The sequence below is a fragment of the Erpetoichthys calabaricus genome, chromosome 1, assembly GCF_900747795.2.
Source record: "Erpetoichthys calabaricus chromosome 1, fErpCal1.3, whole genome shotgun sequence".
In the NCBI taxonomy this organism is placed as follows: domain Eukaryota; kingdom Metazoa; phylum Chordata; class Cladistia; order Polypteriformes; family Polypteridae; genus Erpetoichthys; species Erpetoichthys calabaricus.
This window is the reverse complement of record NC_041394.2, coordinates 26,772,989-26,797,203: the sequence shown is the minus strand read 5'-3', so window position 1 is coordinate 26,797,203 and position 24,215 is coordinate 26,772,989. Positions and strand designations below refer to the sequence as shown.

The 24,215-nt window shown below is 38.9% G+C and overlaps 2 protein-coding genes across 4 annotated transcripts in view; one reads left to right on the top strand and one right to left on the bottom strand.

Moving 5' to 3' along the window:
- The window catches only part of enkd1 (enkurin domain containing 1), a 44,930-nt gene extending 39,023 nt beyond the window's left edge, over positions 1-5,907 (bottom strand). For 2 of the 3 annotated variants that reach the window (XM_028796532.2, XM_028796540.2), the window contains exon 1: positions 5,779-5,907. The gene's annotated coding sequence lies outside the window, so the exon portion shown is untranslated. Of the gene's footprint in view, positions 1-2,711; positions 2,789-5,778 lie in introns of those variants that run through there. The other variant, XM_051932500.1, reaches the window with a different exon arrangement.
- Positions 5,908-13,743: 7,836 nt separating this feature from the next.
- The window catches only part of kcnk6 (potassium channel, subfamily K, member 6), a 50,616-nt gene continuing 40,144 nt past the window's right edge, over positions 13,744-24,215 (top strand). Inside the window, exon 1 of the mRNA XM_028796519.2 lies at positions 13,744-14,192. Coding sequence (XP_028652352.1) covers positions 13,877-14,192 — 316 coding nt within the window. The 5' untranslated portion in view covers positions 13,744-13,876. The remainder of the gene's footprint in view (positions 14,193-24,215) is intronic.

Sequence of the window (24,215 nt, the reverse complement as noted above, 5' to 3'; positions counted from 1 at the left end):
ATGAGTCATCTTAGGATAAAAAGCACCACAGAAAAAATAGATGGAAATTAAAAAACAATGCAAAAATGTAAAGTTGATTCTAAGCTAATGCTTTCTGAAACAATAATGTAAACTCATAGATAGCACTTTAAGTGCTCCTCATCACTTACGCTTGCCAGTGTGGCCTAATGACTAAGCTGAATACAGTAGCACTTTATGTCTTTGTGTGTCATTTTGGATAAAAGTATCAGCTAAATATGTTCACAGAGTACATTTTTCTTTCCTCACCATGTAATGAAACAACATATGTAAACCACAATCTGACTTCACATGATTTCCTAGGAGTGAAAATTATGTAAAATAACAAGATGTTAATTAACATACTACTTTAAAATTAAAGTTGTAAAGGTATTCAAAAGCCCACAAAAAAGGAAAAAAATGATTGTATAGGGGGCATTCCCTTTGTGAGCATGAGTATGTGCATAAGTGGGCCTTCAGATAGCCTAGGCTGTTTCCTGCACTGTGTTCAGTTCTATCAGGATAGGTTCTGGCCTTCCACAATCCTAAAGTGAATTCTGTAGGTTTAAGAATGTTATATTTAGATTCTAAAAACTGCCAAGAATGTAGTCATCTTCCTAGAAGGCACAAGTGGCAATGTTACAACATTTTACTGGTTATCACTCATTTCTCCCTGATTTGAAAGAGTAATATACAGTGCATCCGGAAAGTATTCACAGCACATCACTTTTTCCACATTTTGTTATGTTACAGCCTTATTCCAAAATGTTTTAAATTCATTTTTTTCCCTCAGAATTCTACACACAACACCCCGTAATGACAACATGAAAAAAGTTTGAGGTTTTTGCAAATTTTTTAAAAATAAAAAAAATTGAGAAAGCACATGTACATAAGTATTCACAGTCTTTGTCATGAAGCTCAAAATTGAGTTCAGGTACATACTGTTTCCCCTGATCATCCTTGAGATGTTTCTGCAGCTTAATTGGAGTCCACCTGTGGTAAATTCAGTTGATTGAACATAATTTGGAAAGGCACACACCTGTCTATATAAGGTCCCACAGTTGACAGTTCACGTCAGGGCACAAACCAAGCATGAAGTCAAAGAAATTGTCTGTAGACCTCCGAGACAGGATTGTCTCGAGGCACAAATCTGGGGAAGGTTACAGAAAAATTTCTGCTGCTTTGAAGGTCCCAATGAGCACAGTGGCCTCCATCATCCGTAAGTGGAAGAAGTTCGAAACCACCAGGACTCTTCCTAGAGCTGGCCAGCCATCTAAACTGAGCAATCAGGGGAGAAGGGCCTTAGTCAGGGAGGTGACCAAGAACCCGATGGTCACTCTGTGGAGAGAGGAGAACCTTCCAGAAGGACAACCATCTCTACAGCGATCCACCAATCAGGCCTGTATGGTAGAGTGGCCAGACGGAAGCCACTCCTTAGTAAAAGGCACATGGCAGCCCATCTGGAGTTTGCCAAAAGGCACCTGGAGGACTCTCAGACCATGAGAAACAAAATTCTCTGGTCTGATGAGACAAAGATTGAACTCTTTGGTGTGAATGCCAGGCGTCACATTTGGGGGAAACCTGGCACCATCCCTACAGTGAAGTACGGTGGTGGCAGCGTCATGCTGTGGGGATGTTTTTCAGCGGCAGGAACTGGGAGACTAGTCAGGATAAAGGGAAAGAAGACTGCAGCAATGTACAGAGAAACCCTGGATGAAAACCTGCACCAGAGCACTCTTGACCTCAGACTGGGGCGACGGTTCATCTTTCAGCAGGACAACGACCCTAAGCACACAGCCAAGATATCAAAGGATTGGCTTCAGGACAACTCTGTGAATGTCCTTGAGTGGCCCAGCCAGAGCCCAAACTTGAATCCGATTGAACATCTCTGGAGAGATCTTAAAATGGCTGTGCACCGATGCTTCCCATCCAACCTGATGGAGCTTAAGAGGTGCTGCAAAGAGGAATGGGCGAAACTGGCCAAGGATAGGTGTGCCAAGCTTGTGGCATCATATTCAAAAAGATTTGAGGCTGTAATTGCTGCCAAAGGTGCATCGACAAAGTATTGAGCAAAGGCTGTGAATACTTATGTACATGTGATTTCTCAGTTTTTTTATTTTTAATAAATTTGCAAAAACCTCAAACTTTTTTCATGTTGTCATTATGGGGTGTTGTGTGTAGAATTCTGAGGAAAAAAATGAATTTAATTCATTTTGGAATAAGGCTGTAACATAACAAAATGTGGAAAAAGTGATGCGCTGTGAATACTTTCCGGATGCACTGTATTTCTGTTGGGAGCAAAATGGCACTACATTGTAGTACGGGAAGCCATTGTAAGAGGTCTATTACATCCTTTAATTTATCTTTTAATTCTTGACCTAGATATTATAATGTCAGCCTCTAACGACCCAAGCTATAGTTTTACATTCAAAAATCAAATGTTCACATTTACTGTATGTGTCAATCTGATCTTTGAACTGTTGAAGTTCTTTCTAGAACTCTTCTTTGTATTCTGATTGCCACAGGGGGTACTGATATGAGCAATGGTGGCAAGGTAAGGTCACTCAGGTCTTGAAACTGTTTGTGGATAAGTATAAGTGTGGCAAAGACAGGTCACAGTAAATGAAACAAGCATTAAAATTAGTCTCTTCAGATAACAAAATATCACGATTGCAGGGATATACATTCCCACAGTAAAACAATTTCAGAGTCACCAAATGCAGAATGCCCAGACAAAAGCTGTTGTTATAACATGTAAATTGTACACCATGGACAGACAGTCCTCCACCTGGAGAGCCATGATACACGTTTTTTAGCAAAATAATTTTGTAAATTTCAGTCTCCTTGTTAATTAACTCAATGTTTAATCAGATAACCTACTCTAGTCCTCTGACTCTCCTTTCTGAAATCACTCAAGTCACATAGCATCTTTAGCAAGTGAGAGGAAAATCCATGGAAAGAATGCATAAACTCTGTAGATATATAGTGGTAATTACTGCACCACCCTGCCATCCATCCTGGAGCTTATCTTTAAATAAGGGACTATTTTTCTCTCCAATCATCATGTTGAGAAATGAAAAATAAGGGCTGAAAGTTTTTGATTTGGCACAGTAAGATTTCCTTACCAATTAAAAGTTTTGACACACCAATAAATTTTCTTTTTTTGATGGAAATCAATACCTTAAATTGATTTAATAATATAGCCAAGACATTCCTAGTGTTTCTAATATCTTCTAGTGCATGAAATGACTGTTTTTTACTTTATTATTCACATATGACTACAAAGGCCCATTTTCAGCAGCCATTCCTATAGTGTCCTAATGTTCAACTCCCTTAGCTTACCTAATCTATCTTTTAAATCAAATAACCTGATATTCTGTTAGCATGGGCTGCAAAGTAGTGGTTTTCCTAAAGTTCAGGTCTGGGTTCAAAAATGACCAAAATGAAACAACGTTCTCAAGAAACATGTCAGTGTCTCTCTCTCTCTCTCATATATATATATATATATATATATATATATATATATATATATATATATATATATTTTTTTTTGCAAAAAGAAGGTTATTTCATGCAACAGATGTATCCAAAGGTGTCTATTATTGCTTTGAGGGAAAAGAGAAAGCTGGATACAACCAGGACAGAAAAAGATGAGGAATACCCAGGTGCACAACTGCATAACAGAATAAGAACATCAGAGACAGTAGTTTAAGACAAATGACTTACAGGTAGTGCTGGGTGTTTTTTTGAATAAATGATTTAATTCTACATTTTTTAAAGCAATGCTCAATTTCCTTTTTTACCAAATGGTATGGTTAAACAGTCCAGCAAACACCCAAGTCTGTTTAGCTGGCCACGTGTGTTAAAATCAAAAGATATTAATGCAAAGAATAGCGATAAGCGTTGTGTCTCTAGCAAATGAGATTGTTCCAGAGAAAGACTGTAACATTAATTTGGTTGCCTAGAACTGGTTTGGATATGAAAGATCTGATGTGAAACAAACTAATGTAAAATGCAAATTTTGCAAAAATACAACGGAAGTTAAAAGTGGCAGCACATCCAATTTATTTCAGCACTTAAAATGGAAAAAGCAGAATGGAACTGACTTGATAAAGCACAGGACCAAGATAAAGCCTGTCCTCTACTGACAATTCTGGGGCATTGGTTGTTCTGTTTCAGCAAGGCATGCTCCCCGTTACATATTCCAATACACTGCGTGATTACGTCAGGAGCACAGTGTGCTTTGTCCGAGACCAGTGGAAGAATATGCTGGAGCGATACATGTTTTCTTACCCTGCAACAGTCACTGGGCTATGGTGGGGAGAAAGAACAAGCTGGCATCTATTTAAGGAAGCAGCCAACAGAAGACTAGCCATTGCATTTTTATTTTTCAGACTACAGAATTTATGCACTTATCCTTTTATGCAATTCTGCATTTAGGCCTTGACCTTCTTATTCTATTCTAGTCAGGTTCAGTATGCCCTCTTCTCTCAAGACAGCAATAGACAACTTTGCATGAAATGTTCAGTTTCTGGCTATCTGACACATTGAATAACCTTCATTCTGCAAAAAAAAAAAACATTAAAAAAATACAAAAACAATAAATTGACATATCTTAAGAAAACTGTTTCATTTTGGAAACTAGAAATGGACTTTAGGAATGCCAGTACCCTGCAACCCAAGTAAACAGAATAACAGATTTTGGTAATGCTGATACAATTACAAAGGTTCTCCTAATAATCAATTAGCATTTACATGTGACAAATTAAAGATACATTAAGGCAGTTTACTAGAAGGACACCGAAGGAATGGCAGCTGAAAATGGGGCTTTGCAGTTGTATGGGAACAATAATTTAAGAATCAGTGATTTCAAGCTGTAATGGCCTTTAGAAAAACTAGTAACATCAAGGCTATATTTTAAAATCAATTTAATGGCATCTTGAAAAAAAATCAATGTTTATCAAAAACAAATATTTCTGAGTGTGTCTATCCTTTCCATTGGTATTGTATAAGAGTATAATATCGAATTGAATGGCATAATCCATAAACCAAAAGAATTAGACTTTAACTACGAAATTAACTTGAACAAAACTTGCGTGTGCAGCTGCCCGTGTTTTGCCCACTCATGTTGTACTGGATTTCAAATTAGTGCTGCCCCACCAAGCAAACGTTTTAATTTACAGCTACTGCACATTAAGCTACTACATGTACTACATAAGCTACTTCACCTAGATGCCCTGCTAAATGTATCTTTCTCAGGCAACTACACGTTTTAAGTAAATGTGGAAAAAACATCAAACACCACACACACACACACACACACACACACACACACACACATATATATATATCTCATAATTGCTATGATCCAACGTCCAGGTCGAAACTGGAAAGTGTTGAGACAATGAGAACAGAACGGGAGTAGACAGTAATACGCTTCCTTAACTGACAAACTTTTCTAGAAAAACTGCTACCTACTTTATTTGCACTTTAGTTAGAAGGCTCGTTTACCCACTTTCTAATATGGTCAGGCGACCTGAACATTGTGACTGCACTCGAATATACTTAAGCGATTATATCTAAGACTTCCTAAATCCACACATAATAAACAAACGTACATCACTAACGTCTTTAACGATAATTCATACAGTGGCAACACGTTCACACACTCGATGCAGCTAAATTGTTCTTGTGTGCGCTCTTAAAACAAATACCGTTGTCTGCCGTTTATATACTAGTATCATTCCTGAGCATGCCATATAAAAAAAGCAGGTAATTTACCAAGCAAACTGCCCAATTTCGCTGCCCTCCTTGTCTACTCCGGAAAGCACTAGCCTTCCATCAACTGCTTGCTGCACGCAGAGCGCGTACGTACTGCAAGCCAAACGGACGACGACGTCTCACCATGACAACAGGACTTGTATGAGGCAAGCAACCAACTTTAAAAAGTTGAAGCATGCGCAGTAGAGGCACAGCTAATGTGCCGTTTGTGAACTGCACTTCTTTTTCTTCCTCCATCTCATCTTTTTCCGCTTCAATGTGGGGTCGATATGCTTGATCATCCTTCTCCATACAGGTCAGGTCTGCACCGCCTCCTCAGTAAAACCATATTATTTCATATTTTTATTTACTTTATTCGTCCATCTCCGCTTTAGGCTCCCTTGCTTTTTCTTCCCTTGTATTGCCATTCCCCTGTTTTACACACAGTAGCTGCATTATTGTCTCATTTCTTATTATGCCCTTTTTTGTAACTCCACACTACCATCTCAACATTCTCATATTCTCAACATTCTCATTTCTGCCACATACAATTTCTTTTCCTGCACTCCCTTTACTGCCCATGTCTCAGTTCCTACATTACTGCTGGTCTTATCACTGTCTTAAAAACTTTACCTTTAACCTTCGTTTTAATTCTTCAATCTCAAAATACTCATCAACAACAACAACAACATTTATTTATATAGCACATTTTCATACAAAAAGTAGCTCAAAGTGCTTTACATAATGAAGAGAAGAAAAATAAAAGACAAAATAAGAAATTAAAATAAGACAACATTAGTTAACATAGAAAGGAGTAAGGTCCGATGGCCAGGGTGGACAGAAAAAACAAAAAAAAAACTCCAGAAGGCTGGAGAAAAAAATAAAATCTGTAGGGGTTCCAGGCCACGAGACCGCCCAGTCCAATTGTTCCATCCACATTGCACTCTATGGGTCATCACTGCATCTAGCTTACCATATTGTGCTACCACATATCCTAAAATGTATCTTTTCAGTTAGCTAACTTCTGAATCCTGATCAACATTATCCTTATGTATCATATATTCTGTCATCTTATTTATTTTCAGTCCTCTATACCTGAGATAATTGCTTGTTTTGGTTAGGGCACCCATGCTTGGGGCTACTACTTTTAACCTAATAATATTGTTGAGCCACCAATTCATGTGAAATTTAAACTGATTTTTTTCACAAAAAGAATCAAGAAACCAGTTAAATCTGTTCCAGGAATAATAGTGCTTAATACTCTGTCCCTATATTTTTTTTCCTTCATATTTTTTCTTCACATTTGCAACCATGTAGATGTGTCGGTGGCAGGACTATAGTACCCATCCTGATTTTGGCTTTATAGTTTATTCTCAGAGTCCCTATATGTTTATCCGGACAGGGGTTCATACAAGCCTCTCAGTATGAGAATATTGTTGTGCTGGAATCGTGTTCTGCGTACTGATAGAAGAGGGTGTGAAACCAAAGGGTCTTCCACATGCAACCTTTTTTACTGGACTATTGTTTGGCTCCTTTTGTTCCATGTTCTGGTCTTCAAAGACTGATCAGGATTATCTACCGACTCTGTAGGGTTCTGTGAAAGATTAGATAATAACTCCCTATTCACCTTTGTTGACTGCATGGCAGAATGCAGATCTGTAAAAGGCTCTATCAATGTTTACCATGTTTGAACATGGGGAAACCTTTTGCCAGTAAGTTTCTATCTTCCAGCACTTTGTGCGATCACAAGGCAGTGGCTTCATGCAAACTGAATTCCCCACCTAAAGTTCTGGCAAATCTCTTGCTGAGGAATCGTGGTGAAATTTGGATATCTGGCACTGTTTTACAGGAACATCAAGTAATTTATCATTCACTGGTAGGGATGTCTTTAGTCTCCTGGACCTAAATCATAGTGCTAGGCTGCTATCCATGCCCTCTGAAGGAGTATTTCACCAGTCAAGAACAACTTTCCATAAATCCTCATCCTGATGCTTTGCTTTTCTCCACAACTGCTTCACTATTTTAACTGAAGATTCTGGCTTGTCATTTGCTTCAGGGTGCCATGGAAATGATGTGACATGCCTGAATTCCCATTCTATAGCAAACTCTTGAAGTGTTCACTTAAAAACTGAGGACGATTGTCTGAAATGCCTCAATATCAGGCTGCTCATAATAAGCAAGTTGGGCTTTGCAACATCTAGTAATGGCTTCAGATGACCAATCTGGAAACAACTCAACCTCCCAGAAATCTGAATAGTGGTCAACAATAAACAGGAATTCTAGTCCTGCAAAACAAAACAAATTCATACTTACTATTTTCAAGGATCATATCAGCAATTTGTGAGTCATCAGTCTCCTTGACATGGACTTGTGCAATTTCATTATAGATTGAAGAGTTACTTACAAAGTTCTTGATTTCTGCCTGCATACAGTATTAGGGCAATATAATGAGACTTGTGCTTGTCGGTAGATAATCCTGGACCAGTCTTTGAAGACCAGAAAATGGAACAAAAGGAGCCGAACAATACTCCAGTAAAAAAGGTTGCATGTGGAAAACCCCTTGGTTTCACACCCTCTCCTATCAGCATGCAGAACACGATTCCAGCACAACGATATTCTTGTTCTGGGAGGCTTGTATGAACCCCCGTCTGACTGAACTTGTAGGGACTCTGGGAAGAGTGTAAAGCCAAAATCAGGATACTAAATCAAATGAAAGGAATTGCAGGGATGCTTATTATACATAGTTTACATTGAAGATAATTTTCATAAGGGTGGCATGGTGGCACGGTGGTGCAGTGGTATCGCTGCTGCCTCGCAGTTAGGAGACCTGGGTTCGCTTCCCGGGTCATCCCTGCGTGGAGTCTGCATGTTCTCCCCGCGTCTGTGTGGGTTTCCTCTGGGCGCTCCGGTTTCCTCCCACAGTCCAAAGACATGCAGGTTAGGTGGATTGGCGATTCTAAATTGGCCCTAGTGCGTGCTTGGTGTGTTTGTGTGTGTCCTGCGGTGGGTTGGCACCCTGCCCAGGATTGGTTCCTGCCGTTTGCCCTGTGTTGGCTGGGATTGGCTCAAGCAGACCCCCGTGACCCTGTGTTCGGATTCAGCGGGTTGGAAAATGGATGGATAGATGGATAATTTTCATAACCTTTGAAACAAATGCTGTGGGTGGTGAGTACCCAGCTAATCAGCTCGGCTGTATACTTTATTGATTAAGTGCGCCATGCACTAAGTTTGAACCTGATGACCTCCAGTTGCCTCACTGGACTAAAGCTTTTGTCTAGCAGTGTGCCTTTTTGTCTCATCTTGATTGTCTTTAACCATTGCATTTCCAAGAACACTGTTACCCTGCTTATTTTCACATGGAACCTTTTCCTATAAATCAACTCTTTTTAGTGAATTTTGGGTTTGCAAAGGTGCAGGCGAAATCAATTTTAGTGCCAATTTCTCTAAGCTCTACATGAAGGGAAATTTGACTCATTTCTCATCACTCTCTTTTATTTTTTGTGATATTTTACATACATAGTAACCCTATTCAGGAAAAATGGTTTCAGAAAACATGATTATTGTACACTGCGGTGGGCTGGTGCCCTGCTCAGGGATTTGTTCCTGCCTTGCGCACTGTGTTGGCAGTAATTGGCTCCAGCAGACCCTCGTGGCCCTGTGTTACGTTATAGCGGGTTGGAAGATGACTGACTGAATGACTGACTGGTTATTGTACATAACCTAGTGAGATTTAGATAAGGACAGTGGCAGCATAGTACTTGTTGGCCTTACAGGCTAATAGGAATGACATTGTAATATGTACACGAGATAAGAATATAACAAATAACATTATACTTTTCATCAAAGAATGCATTACAATTTAAAAATGCCAAGGCTATCATTCACCTGCATCATATGTTCGCAATGCTAATTAGCACTCAGCTTTATGTGCTTTTTTGCAGCATGTCATTTGCAAAATAGTAAAATAGTAAAATGGGGAATATGCAAATGAATTGAATAGCTCTGTTGTGTTGGTCAAGTAAAATGAAATTGGATGCTATCCTGTCAGTGCAAAACAGCAAGAAATTATAACACTGCAATTATAAAGATTTAAAAAAGAGATTATGTAAGTGGAAAAACAAAACAAACATCATATTACATATTACACAACAAGACATTTTTCACAATTTGTTGCTACTTATTGCATAATCTGTTCCCTTTAAAGTTTCACTGTGTGAGCATCATTTAGTGCAGTCAGAGCCTTTGGGTAAAAGCTATTTTTTAGTCTATTTGTCTGTGTTTTTATTGTTTTGAAGCCTCTGCCTGAAGGCAGCAATTCAAACAGACAGTGACCAGGGTGGGATGGATCTTTAATTATGCTCCAGGCCCTGTAAAGATCTTCCAAGGATGGGAGAGGATATCCGATGATCTTCTGGGCAGTGGTGACGACCCTCAGATGCAATAAGTCAATATGCTCTCTATGGAGCAACAGTAGAAGGATATGAGTAGTTTTTGGTTGAAATGGTTCTCCCTGAGGATCCTCAGTAAGTAAAGTCTCTGCTGTGCCATCTTTACCAGCTCGGTGGTGTTAGCGCTGCAGTTAAGGTCCTCCTCTATATGCGCACGCAGGAACCAGAAGTTCGAGACCATCTTCACACAATCCCCGCCAATGAAAGGGACTGAATATTCATTTTCTTCCTCCTAAAGTTGATGATCAGCTCCTTGGCTTTGGTGGTGTTAAGATCCAGATTGTTGTCTCTGCACCACCCAGACAACCGTTCCACTTCATGCCAATAAGAGGACTCATTCCCCCCAAAGATGAGCCCCACCATGGTCATCCACATATTTGATGATGCTGTTGCTGGAGTGGGCAGGGGTGCAGTTGTGGGTGTAGAGGGCAAAGAGAAGGGGGCTCAGCAAGGTCCAGTGGATCTTTTAACATGACTGAATGTTAAAATCCTGTGGAGAACCAGTGTTGAGGCTTAGAAGATGTGGGGGCCTACTCTTATCCTCTAGGAGCGATCAGAGAGGAAGTCCATAATCCAGAGGCAGATGGAGTGAGACAATCCCTGATCTGTCAGTTTGGTCACCAGTTTATGAGGGAGGATGGTATTAAATGCAGAGCTAAAGTCTACAAAGAACAGTGTAACTCCCCTGCTGCTCTAAGTGGGTTAGGATAGTATGAAGAGTTGTGGCTCTGGCATCCTCTGTAGACCTGTTTGCCCTGTAAGCATATTGGTGTGTGTCTAACATTGGTGGATGGCTTGAAATGATGTGAGTTCAGACCAGTTTCTCAAAGCACTTCATGATCACTGAAGTAAGTGCCACTGGGCAGTAATCATTTAGGCTACTCATGATAGACTTTTTTGGCAGTGGAGATATAATGAATGGAATGGTGGACTAGGATAAGAACTGGTTGAAGATTTTGGTGAAAACTCAGCCAGCTGATCCGTGCAATCCAACAGCACTCGACCACAGACGCCATCAGATCCAGTAGCCTTCCTCAAGTTCACCGCCCTCAGTGTGCACCCTACTGCATGCTCCCCCACCACAAAGATATAGCCAAGTTATGATGAAACAGAATAAAGCATGATTTTTTTCTATAATGCATGCTGAGTTGCTTTTCTTCAGAAGATGGCAGAAGGAGAACGACTGAGGACACAGTGTTTAAATGAGTAAAAATAGTTGGTAAATTTTATAGTTTCTTCTTGGCAGACATTTATTCAAATCCATTTTGAGGCAGATCTAATTTTAATGTTTGATGCCAATACAGCACCTTGTAGCAATTTGAAATCAATTAGATTTTAATTATAATAAACCCAATATCACTACACGTGCTGACCTGCATTAATCTTTGAGACACCCAATGTACTGTATAGGCTTTCCACAGTGTGCATCATTATTCATTTAGAGACTACTATTCCTAGTTAACTGGGGTGATACTTTACCATGAATCTGTCTTCTTCAGTCATTTCTGTCTTCCACATTGCTCTCTTTTATGCCTTTCAATTTTAAGTCCACATTTACAGTATAACCTCCTTCAAGGTTTTCTCAGGTCTGGTTTTGTGCCTGCCTTCGCTAACTTGCAAGATCATCACTTTCTTGATTCATGTGTCCTCATCTTTCCTTTACATATGTCCAGACCAACATAAACAACTTTTTCTTATTTCTTGTGCCACATCTTCCATATCAAACAGACTGCAAATTTCACAATTTGTTTTGTGCTCTCTCAGTGACACACCAGCTATCCACCTCAGCATCCTCATTTTCATTCGCTGTATAGTCGTGACCTCCTAACCTTTCATAGTCCATGGTTGGCTGCACACATACTTTGTACATTATGTCTTTTATTTTTAGAGCACATCTTATTTTTCAGCACTGGCATCCTTACATCTCCTATTGCACTCAGAGTGCCCCCAAAGTAACAATGTATGACAGGCATCATAGTTGTGTCTATCAATAGAGAATACTGTGATTTTTGGACTTTCTTTTAGATCACCTTTACATTGCCTGCGTATAAAACCATCTGCTGCTGTTCCAAAGGCACCTCTGATTCTACTGCACAGGATTTGCACCCAACTATTACACTGTATTGGGTTTGTCCACATGTTTCTTTTGTAGACAGAGCACAGAAACCTATACAGCTTTGTACCTGACTGCAGTGACTTTAGTTGGCTCATCTTTTCTCTGTTCACTCTTTGTTCTCAGGTCATTTGAATCAGGAACTCAGTGTCTTCTTTAGCTTATTCAAACTAGGTGTCAACAGTGTCAGATTGTTAGTTTAGAGAAGTTCTTTATGCAGACCTTCCTTTCCGTTTTTAGATAAAGCTTTCAGGACCACAGCAAAAAGAAGAGGACTAAAGACAGATCACTGATGCATGCCCACCTCAACACTGAAGTAGCTGCTCATGCCCACATCAGTCAGGATGTGCCCTCATCAGCCACACCTTAACACCTGTGTCTCTCATTACCCATTTGACCACTTGTCTTTGCACCCTATCAAAGGACTTCTCCAAATCAACAAAGGCCCACCATACTTCTTTTACCTTCTCCCTATATTTTCCTTGCATCTGACGGGCAACAATGATGCCATTCTTGGTGCTGACACCTGATCTGAAACCAACTGCATTTCGTTTTGCACTCTGTCCCTCAGTTTTCTTTCAAACACTACTTTGACTGCCTTCATGCCTTGGTAAAGAACCTTTATCCCTCTTAATGATATACATTCTGTGGAGTTTCATTTATGTTTATAGACTGGCACAATTTCACTAAAATCCCAGCTCTCTGGAATCTTGTGGAAATTAGTTCATAGCAAACAGCAGATGGACTCAGGCCTGTCTGAACAGCATCACAGTCCCTTTAGCAATGTAGTACGCTGGGACCCCTGTTAAGATAGCAAAACAGAAACATAGGCATCAGAAAAATCGTGGTCCCCTATGCTGCTGGGGCCCCAGGCCAATGCTCATTCTGCCCATACATTAAGATGGTCTATTAACATCATTTCTCCCTGCAGCTTTAATAATTTCCATACAGAGCCAATTGGAACAAGCTGCCTTTCCATACTTCATATTTCAAGGCTGTTTCAAAATTCAGACTTGTTAAAAGATATGCTGGACGTTCTTTCAGATTTTCAAAAAGGATTTCATCCCAGTCATTTTCAACATTTAAAAGCTTATTAAAGTATTCTCTCCACTTTTCCATGATCCTTTCTTCGCTTGTGATGATTTCATTCACTTCGCCTTTCAAACATCGAACTCCAAATAACATCTTGTCTATGAAAATGATACAGGAAGTAGGTATGGTATTATTAAACTTTCCTGTTTAAATTCAAATGATACCGCAGCAGTAAAGTAATTTCTTTTAAAAGAACATGGTTGCTGTAAAAAATATCTGAAGTGCAAATTCGCTTTAGCGCGCGTGTCCGATGCGAGGAGCTCGAAAAAGAAACGGTAGGGTTACGTGCGCACGTGAGCGAGCGAAAAGGGTGACTTGGTAGGCGGGAGCGCGCGTATGAACGCGCTGCTTGGGGAGGTGGAGTGCAGGGTTGGCTGACACAAGCACAAGAAAGCCGCAGACACGAAGTACTCGAGCTCACTCGCTTTAGACCAGTGAGAGGCGATTAAAAAAAGAAAGAGCAAACATGTCAGCGAGTTGTAGATCTGGACTTTTGCTGTTGTTTTTTTTCTTGTTTTACCTTTGCTATCTGTTGTTGGGCGCTCTGATTTTTTCTGCTATAGAAAAACCTGAAGAAATACGCCTAAAAGTCGAGTTAAGGGCACTAAAAGCACAGTTTCTAAACCAAAGCTGCATCAGCTCCGCTTCGCTAGAAAGTTTCCTGGAGCAGGTTTTAGAGGCCAACAAGTACGGCGTGTCCATCCTGAAGAACGCCACCGTCAACACCAACTGGGACTTCGCGTCGTCGTTGTTTTTCGCCGGCACACTGGTCACGACCGTGGGTAAGTTGCTAAATTTAAATGAAAGGCTTGTTGTGCAGTTTACATGTTTATTTACAGTATTGTTTTGTTCAGTACTTTTGTTAATCATGATTAACGTTTACGGTAAACGTTCGGAAACTTTGTGTGAAACACATCCTTACTGTTTCCCCTACCAAAACATTGGCACGAAAAACCGGTATGGGTGCCGGCAGCAATGTGAACCCGCTTCCGGGACACGTTTGACACCCGTGCACCCTCAAGCAGGGTGTGCTCAATCCGGAATTGTCGTCATTTAGTGGATACTCTCACTGCAGCCTGAAGGAAAAGACTAACCACTTGGTTTCAAACACAAGACAGGAACTATCCCTGGTAGGGATGCCAGTCTGACTCTTTCACGCACACGTCAGCACTCGCTCATACCAGGCCTATTCTGTGTTTTACAGTTAGCGATTAGATACGATGCAATACCACATGCGACTAGGGACAAATTAAATTATTATGCTTGTTATGGCAAATCATAATATATGAGAGCTTAGTAATAACACAGTTTATCTATATAGAGCATTTCATTTATTGAAAAGGTTGTAGTAATAATAATAATAAACAAGTAATATAAAGCTTATTGTCATGACATAGTACAATTAAATTAAAGCTTACTCTGAAAATCCAGAAGACTAGAGAAACTCAATTTAACTTTAAGAGCCTGAAATCTTCTTGTTCACCCATTGTTGTTCTGGGAGAGGGGGTAAAATAGTGACTGACTATAAATACTTAGGAACTATCCCAGATAATGATCTTGCCTGGAATATTAATACAAAGATTGTATACTTTAAAAGCACTCAGTGCTTATTTACCCACAGTAAGACTATTTAAAGCGATCAATGACTTCTTTTATTGCAGTGTGATCCAGTCTGTCATCACTTTGAGTTTCATTACCTGGTTTAGTAGCCTGACAAATCAAAATCTAAAAATCCCCAGCACTTTACCAAACATTTAGCTAATGTTTTTGGAGCTGATGTAGATGATTTGATAAGTGTGCATCAGAAGGCAGTGTTAAAAAATGTAAGTTATTCAATACATTTTTAATGTTCCAGGATGGACATTTGGTTTGTCAACAGGTTTTACAGAGAGACCGTGACGTAACATTAAAAACAAATCGATGAAGAACACAGCCATGACACATAAACATACTAATACAAATTAATGAAATACAGTAACGAGTGCAATACTAAATGGTGAAATGTTAGATCAAGCATAAAAGACATACACATTAAACCAACATTTAAACTTGAATGATGAATAATGCAAATGCTCACTGTTCACCATATGATTTAAGTTTATGGATGTTTATTATTATTTTTTTTCTATTTTATTGAATTTATTAAAAGCAAGTAACATTCCATAAAAGCAAGTCAAACTTGACAAAACTAAATTCAGTTCAGCTCCCACCCATGAGAAAGAGAGGAAGGCCAACAGCCAGAGTAAACCTTTAAGAGTAGAAAAAGGTGAGAGAATCCTTTTCCCCAATATAAATGCTTATTCTAAAATGTTATTAATTAGATCCTGGATGCTTATTAAAATTGAACTTGTTTAGCATTTGGAATAAAACCAGTTCCTTTTCATCCTTGGAACATGGAACCCGTGACCTGATGGCAACAACTGGAATTGAAATTGAAGTCTTGACAAAATACACTCTGCTTTCCATAATACTTGCTTTTTAAAATGGTCTGTGAGACTGGATTGTTGAGACTTTATTATTTTGCTGTTTGGTTTATTTTGTTTTTGTTGCTGATATTAGGATTTCCAAACCAGGCCGGTAGAACACTAGTAAAAACAGATTCAGTATATGATTTATAAAAGAGGAGTGACATAATAGTAGAACACTCGTTAAAAACACTATGCATCCTTAGACAGTAGAGGTGCTGCTGTCCCTTTTTGCAAATGGTTTCAGTGTTTTCCTTAAAAGTCAATTTTGAGTCTATTCTTGTACCTGCATATTTATAATTGCCAACACCCTCCACTTCCTGGGCTTTTATGGTTGTTTCTTGTGAGTGAATGCTGTTTTTTTTCTGAAATCAGTTATGAGTCCCATAGTTTTTGTAAGGTTTAGATGGAGAAAAGACTCATCACGCCAGTTAGCAAAATCATCTACCTTTGGACCATGACTGCAGTAGGCTTGCAATCAGTGAGACAAATTTTATGACAGACTTTATTTTAAATTGATTACAAGCAGCTTTTAGTCACAGAACCTTACTTCAGTGTACAGTGATCCCGCACCTATCGCGGAAGTTACATTCCAGACCCATCAGTGATAGGTGAAACTCCGCAATATAGAAAGACCATATAAATAAACATTTTTTTTTATATAGTTTAAGCCTTAAAATACCCCTCCCACACGCTTTAAACACATGTAAACTTATTAAAACACACTTTGTAAACACATATGATATGAGGATGTCGGGCTAAGGATATGAGTAACATCTCTCTATTACAAAAAAAACTTGGTAGGGAGACGAGGTTTGATCTTCTCAGAAGACAATTTGACATCCCGTGAGAGACATTTTAACGTCACGCAAGACAATGCAATGAGACAGAAGGACAGCTGCTGTACAGGCTTTTAAATGATCGACACACATAACGACATGGGCATCTTGGTAGAAGCAGCACAAAGCCAGTAGCTGATCCGTCCACTTCTCCTTAGCATGCATTCAGCGCCCCACCCCACCCCCCCACCCTTCACAATGCGAACGGGAGAGATGCGAAGTGGCAGGAGCATAGCACGCCTCCGGGGTGGGGGGGTTTGGGTTGAGCGAAGCTATTGAGACCAGATCATCTCGGAGAGACACTTTGACGATACGCAAGACTAGACATTACAACCTTAGGAAAAACCCTTGAGACGGTGACTTTTGCATGTCACGCCCTACTTACAAACAATTTAAAACAAGTACTCTGACATCTAACCTAGCAGTTGTTGAAATGCTTTTGGCAGGCAAGCTCCAGGTGCCCCCAGCTCTTAAAACAATGACAAGCAGAACATGCAGCTTGCCACCAGTAGCAGCTGCAGCAAGCCAACAGATGATCCGAGCACTTCTCCTTAGCGTGTGTTCAGCCCTCACACCCCCCCACCCTCCTCCTTCAGAACGCTAGTGACAGAGACGCGAAGTGGCAAAAGGACAGCTGCTGTACAGGCTTTTAAGTGATTGACGCAAAGTGTGACAAGCACAACACACAGCTGGCCAGCAGCAGCAGCAAGACACCAGCTGAACCAATCGCATCTCTTTTGCGTGCGTTCAGACCCCCCCTTCATAACGCGAGCAGTGTTATAAGTGCCGCGAGAAAGAGATTTAACCACGCCCGGGGCAGGAAATAAAGGACAAATATTGTTTTTACAAAAGTTTTAAAGTAAAAATGAAAATAATGCATATGCAACAATTCCCATGAAAATAAAATCTATTTAAATTGTTTATCTGGTAAACCAAACCCTGGGGTGGACTAGCGAAGTGAGCAGGGGGCGGAGCCCCCTAGTAATAATAATAATAAATCTGCGATATAGCGGGGGATCACTGTATCAGGGAGGGTAGTCACTTTAAAGACCCATACAAACTTCTACAGAAATTCACTTCTTCTCTGTGCTATACATCTTTTTAATAAGGATTATAGGAGATATTAGAAATTTTCAGAAGTGTACATTTTGCATGTATCATGTAACCATTTTAAGCAAACATGAAGTATCAAACTGCTAGAAGTAGTTAGCAAAGAATTTATTTTCAAATGTTGTGAATATTTTAGAATTTCTGCCTAGATTTCACATTTAGTTGTTTAAATCTGACTAAAAAGCTTCCAACATTAAATCTTCTTAGTATAATGACAGTATCACCACACCAGCAAAAGACCCACACACTTACATAAAGGTGTAATAGAGTGCAGCTATATTGTAAATACAGTTGGCATATGTACAGTGTTTGTAATGTTAACATTTCATGCAATAACACAAAATTGAACACCAAATAAAAGATAAATACATGAAACAAAGACCAAAATTAGAGTAAGAAAAGTGAGAAGAAATAAAAAATGTTAGAAGAAAACTATGGACACATCATAAAGTGTAATAATATGTCTGGAAAGAAAGAATAAGTTCTTAAAAAGGACAAGAATGACAGTATAAGTCAAATGCCACCCGAACATACTGTATGTTTTTGAAGTTGCTTTTTCTTACCCTCACAACATTTTTGAATGCTGACTCAGTGCTGTGCTTTCTGGGCTTTTTAGATCCAATTCTGACACCCCTGTTAAAAGTGCCCCTGTTTTATATTGATTGCCCATCTTAGCCTGTAGTAGTGATGATCCTAAGTTTCAGAACAAATAATGTTTAGGATTTTTTTATTCAATGTAAACAAATGGTACCCTGAATAGAGAGTGAAATCCACTGAAGTAGATGGGTAGACACAAAGACAGTAATTTATTTGTTCCAAACAGAAATATGATGGGTCAAATTTGACCCAAAGTACATTGTAGTGTTCAAAATGTGTAGCAACTGTACAAATATGACTGTGTGGAAACATTTTTGTAAAGTAACAATGCTTTATTAAAAGCTTTAACAAGTCTGAGCTGAAAAGATAGCATTTAGGCACTTTTTATGCGTTATAAACAACCTACCCTAAATGCAGTGGAAAATCTCTTAGAGTCAATGGTGACATGAAGGACATGGTAGTGTTCATAATGTGTAGCCATTGTACAACCCCAATTCCAAAAAACACTGGTGTAAAAACAGAATGTAATGATTTGCAAATCTCATAAACCGATATTTTATTTCATAATAGAACACAGAAAACATATCACATGTTGAAATTGAGACAGTTTACTATTTCATGAAAAATATTAGCTCATTTTGGATTTGATAGCAGTAACACGTCTCAAAAATGTTTGGACAGGGGCAACAAAGGGCTGGAAAAGTAAGTGATACTAAAAAGAAACAGCTTGGAGGAACATTTTGCAGCTAATTAGGTTAATTGGCAACAGGTCAGTAACATGATTGGGTATAAAAAGAGCATCTTAGAAAGGCAGAGTTCACAATTGACTAATTGTTCACAAATGTGGAACAATTTCAGAGTAATGTTTCTCAACATAAAATTGCAAAGACTGAATATCTCAACATCTACAGTGCATAATTTCATCAAAAGATTCAGAGAATCTGGAGAAATCTCTATGCGCAAAGGGTAAGGCCCTCAGGCAGCTCTGCATTAAAAACAGGCATGTTTTTAGAGGAAATCGTTGTATGGGCTCAGGAACACTTCCAGAAATCATTGTCTGTGAACACAGCTTGCAGTGCCATCCACAAATACAGGTTAAAGCTATGTCATGCCAAGAAGAAACCATATGTGAACATGATCCAGAAATGCCACTGTCATCTTTGGGCCAAAGCTCATTTAAAATGGACTGGGGCAAAGTTGAAAACTGTTCTGTGGTCAGATGAATCGAAATTTGAAATTTTTTTTGGAAAACACGGACGCCATGTCCTTAGGACTAATGAGTAAAGGGGCCATCCGGCTTGTTATCAGTACTTAGTTCAAAAGCGTGCATTTCTGATGGTATGGGGGCACATTAGTGCCTATGGAATTGGCAGCGGCACCATCAATGCCGAAAGCTATAGACAGGTTTCAGAACAAAATATGCTGCAGACAATGTTTTTTTCAGGGAAGGCCTTGCATATTTCAGCTTGACAATGCTAAACTGCATACTGCATGTATTACAACAGCATGGCTTCGTAGTAGAAGAGTCCGGGTGTTGAACTGGCCTGCCTACAGTCCAGACCTTTCACAAATTGAAAGCAGTTGGTACATCGTGAAATGAAAAATATGACAAAGGAGACCCAGGACTGTTGAGTTGCTAGAATCCTGTATCAGACAAGAATGGGACAACATTCCTCTCCCAAAAGTCCAGCAATTGGTCTCCTCAGTTCCCAGATGTTTACATACTGTTGTTAAAAGAATAGGGGATGCTATACAGTGGTAAACATGACCCAGTCCCAACTTTTTTGAGACATGTTGCTGCCATCAAATTCAAAATGACCTTATTCTGTTCTTAAAATGGTATATTTTCTCAGTTTAAACATTTAATGTTTTCTATGTTCTATTGTGAAAACATAGAAATTTGGATATCATTGCATTCTGTTTTTACTTACATTTTACACAGTTTCTCATCTGTTTTGGAATTGGGGTTGTAGAAAAATGTGATATTTGGAAAGTTTTTTGCTTTTTGCAAAGTCGGGGCACTTTACTAAAATCCTTTACAATTATGAGCTGAAATGATGACATTTAGGTGGTTTTATAGGTTGTGAACAAACCATCCTTAATTGTGGTTCAAAATTGATGCGAAAGAGATGGCAAGATTACCATCTTAAAGAGCTGTACAAATTATGGGTTTTTTTTTCTTCCACTCTTCATTAACTGGGGGAAATGTTGGAAAAGTCACAAAGCTTCACAAATGAACAGATGAAAGTTAGGGTGCTTTTCTGATTTATGACACCTAAATTGGTCAAATTTGACCTGAAGAAAATGTAAGGGTTAAAAATTGAATAAAGATGGTCAATTTAATTCATTTAGGGAGGTTGTTCCAAATTCAGGATGCAGTAGAACAGAACCAACTTTTGTCCATAGACAATATGTGATTGTAAATTAACTCCTTGACTAATTAGATTTCTTGCCTAGCTAATAATAGCAGTTCAGTTTTTAATAGTATTCAAACATTCATTATCAATGGATGTCAAGTTGAAAGATCTTTGGCCAGAGCTGAGACAAAGATCAAGTGCAGTGAATAGTGAATACATAACATATTGTTCCTCAAGTCTTTCATTTTAAAATATATTTTAAAATCTGTTACTGACTTTCAAAACTGTTAATGTCACCACCTACACCCTACTTTCTCCTAATGTCACCACCTTCATAGCCTGACATAGCTGTTTGCCTCATACCAAAATGGCAGATGACTGACATCTTCTGACACTTACCTTCACATGACAAGGACCTGTGTAACTCTCATCCAGTTCTCATTTAGCCTTGCAGCTCCGGCTACCTGGAATTCTCACCCACTAGAATGATGTATGTCTCTTCATCAGATGACAATTAATATTACAGTTAAAAATTAATTTTGTCTCTGCCCTTTTAATACCCTATACACCTATTGTAATGGGGGTCACAAGGAGTGCAGCGACCTGTTTGAGTTGGTTGTTGGTACTTTTCATTGACAGAATGCCAAAATAATGGAAGGATCATAAGGAATGCTGACTATGACAATGTATTACCCTGCACCTGCCCCACTTTGGATTTCTGCAGAGTTGCCTGGGAATTGTGGTTTGGTTGGGGAAACCCTGTTAGGAACCTCTGGTATTACTGAGGGGGAGTTCATGGGATGCACCTGCACCCTCTCTGTTCCTCGAGTCTTTGTCTGACCTGGAAGTGCTTTCAGACTGCACTCCTGCTGTGCCGGAAGTACAGAAGTACAGTAAGAAAAGCATATACGCGTCAGCCATATGAGTCAATAGAGCAATGTTGGTGGGAGCTCAGCTGGCATGATGGGGAAATGATAGAGACTGAGGTTTTAAATGAAGGAAGCAGGTTACATTGGTTGGAATTGTCTAACTGAGGGATTCATATTGAAAAATCCGTGTATGACATCCACAACTTGTCACAACATAAATACATTCTCCAATTTGAATTTGCTATAGCGACTTCACTGATCCTGTTTCTACTGTCTTGTCATCTGATGCTCTCAGTCTGCACTCATGCTGTACTCCCTGTTACTTCTGTTTGTTTTCCTTGTCACATAACACTATTAAATAACCTGGATTTTATCGTTGTAACTTTGAACTGTACTGTGGGTTGCTTCATAAAGTTCTGCTTCATAAAGTGTGATGACATGCACTCTAGTGGGAGCTGTATAAAAATAAACATTGATTTATTTGCTTTTCATTTGAGCATTGGCATGATCCTGTTGCCTCATAGCTTTTAGAACCTGAATCTTTTTTTTTTAGTTTTTGTGTAATGTTTACACAGGTGCTCAAATTGTATGTATGTTAAATTAATTGATCACTTTAAATATGCCTGGTATGCATCCATGAGTATGTTTATATTTGCTTTAATAAAATGGTTATTCACAGAAACCTGGTTTCTAAAATGCAATGGAAACCCTAATTTTGGTTAGAGAAACTGGGTTATTGGTCTCTGCGAGTAACCTGGTTATTTTGCCATGTAAACCCTTAAATGGGTTACAGTTAAGAATTTTCTAGTCTGTGCATGTCCTTTGCTTAGCTTTGCACACACATTCAGCAACCATTGCTAGATGTGCCATCATGATAAATTTTCTGAGGCAAATGCTTGGACAATTGCGTTACTCCTTCTCCTGGTTAAAATAGTCAGTCATTATTTCAGAAATTGAATTTTATGTTGATGATCTGAATGTACAGTGTAAAGCTCAGCAGCACAGTCTTGGTAGCAGTAGGATAACATGTTAAAAGTAACGTACATTACGTAATTACTTTTTGAAGTTGAGTAACATAACGCAGTACTTAATAGTAGTACAGATACCTGCATTCTTGTTATCCTAGCAGCATTGGGTGTAAGGCAAGAAGAAATTGTATTGGTACATCGCTCCTTTGCAGAGCTCAATTCCACAGCCAAGTGGAAAAGAGTGTGCTGCATGCAGTCCAGTAAGATATGTTGAAACAGTTTGATTAGATGACACAGCAGACAGTGTCCATACCACTAATCGTCAGTGGCTCAGGTTGAAGATGTAAAAGGGCATGAATGTGATTTGCTTCACGGTACATGAAGGACTAAACATATATTTAAAAATCAAAAGAAAATTATCACAGGTTTCATGCTTGCTTTCAGATTCATGGTGGACAATGACGATGCTTTACTCCTTTTTACGAAGTTTAGTGACACCTGAGAGTTTTGTCAAAGGAGAACTCCAGAAGTGTACTTGCACATGTAAATGGAGATTTTTAAGAAATCAAGTTTCTGCCTAACCAGTTACTGACATGGTTTTGTGTGTACATGTCAATGCATTGAATGTGAGTGAGAATCTGCATAAGATGGTACCCTGAATGGACTGGCATTCCCATGATGAGTTTTTGAAGTAGACCCCCTCCTGTACTTTGGGGAACAAATGGATGAATACAGAGTTTCTTCATAAACGATATCTATACATATCACATGGTCTCTCTTTGTTTTTGTATCCCGTCCTCTGACATCACAAGCATGTTCGTGATTTTTTTTATTTTGTTTTGTTTTTTTTTTTATCTGTGACTCTTAATTGGCAACGTTGGTGTGAGAGTCCCTTGGTGTCTCTTGCAAGGGTAGTTCCTGTTTTGTGCTTGATGGTCCTGTCAAAGTCTTTCCTTCTATGTATCCTAGTTGAGATTCAGTTGCCGATCCACTGTTCGCTTTCCTTTGTTATGCTGTTTGCCCTGCTCAATCCTGCCATCCTGAATATCATTCATCCTCTTATATTTTGTGAGCTAGCTCTTTCTGTTTTCCTTGAAAAAGATAAGTTTAATATCAAAGACGTGGGTATGAATGGCAGTGTACTCCTAGGAATGATAGTCACAAGATTATTTTTACCTGTTCTGTAATCCACTGCATTGCAATTTTCTTATTATTTTTGTTTGCTTCTTTGGGTGCTGATTAGTTTTATATTTGATATTATATTGTAATTATGTTTGCTCTGTAAACTTGTGATGGTATTTGCTGTTAATAGAATAAAATATATAAGGAGTCAAAAAATAGATTGTTTATTGTCCTTAAAATGTAAAAAAAGTAATTTGTGAGACTGTAAGCAGCTGTGTAATGAACACATGATTCAGTATAGATTATTCTTATAAAGCACACTTCCCCTTAAGTCCAGCATGCTTCACACTATTATAAATCTAGCAGAGATATAATATCAAAGGACCCACAGCTATGATGATAGTGCTGCTATTCAGCATGCCGCCGTTTAGAATTTATTTGATGCTGATAAGGAGCTGTAAGAAGAACAGATTCAGTT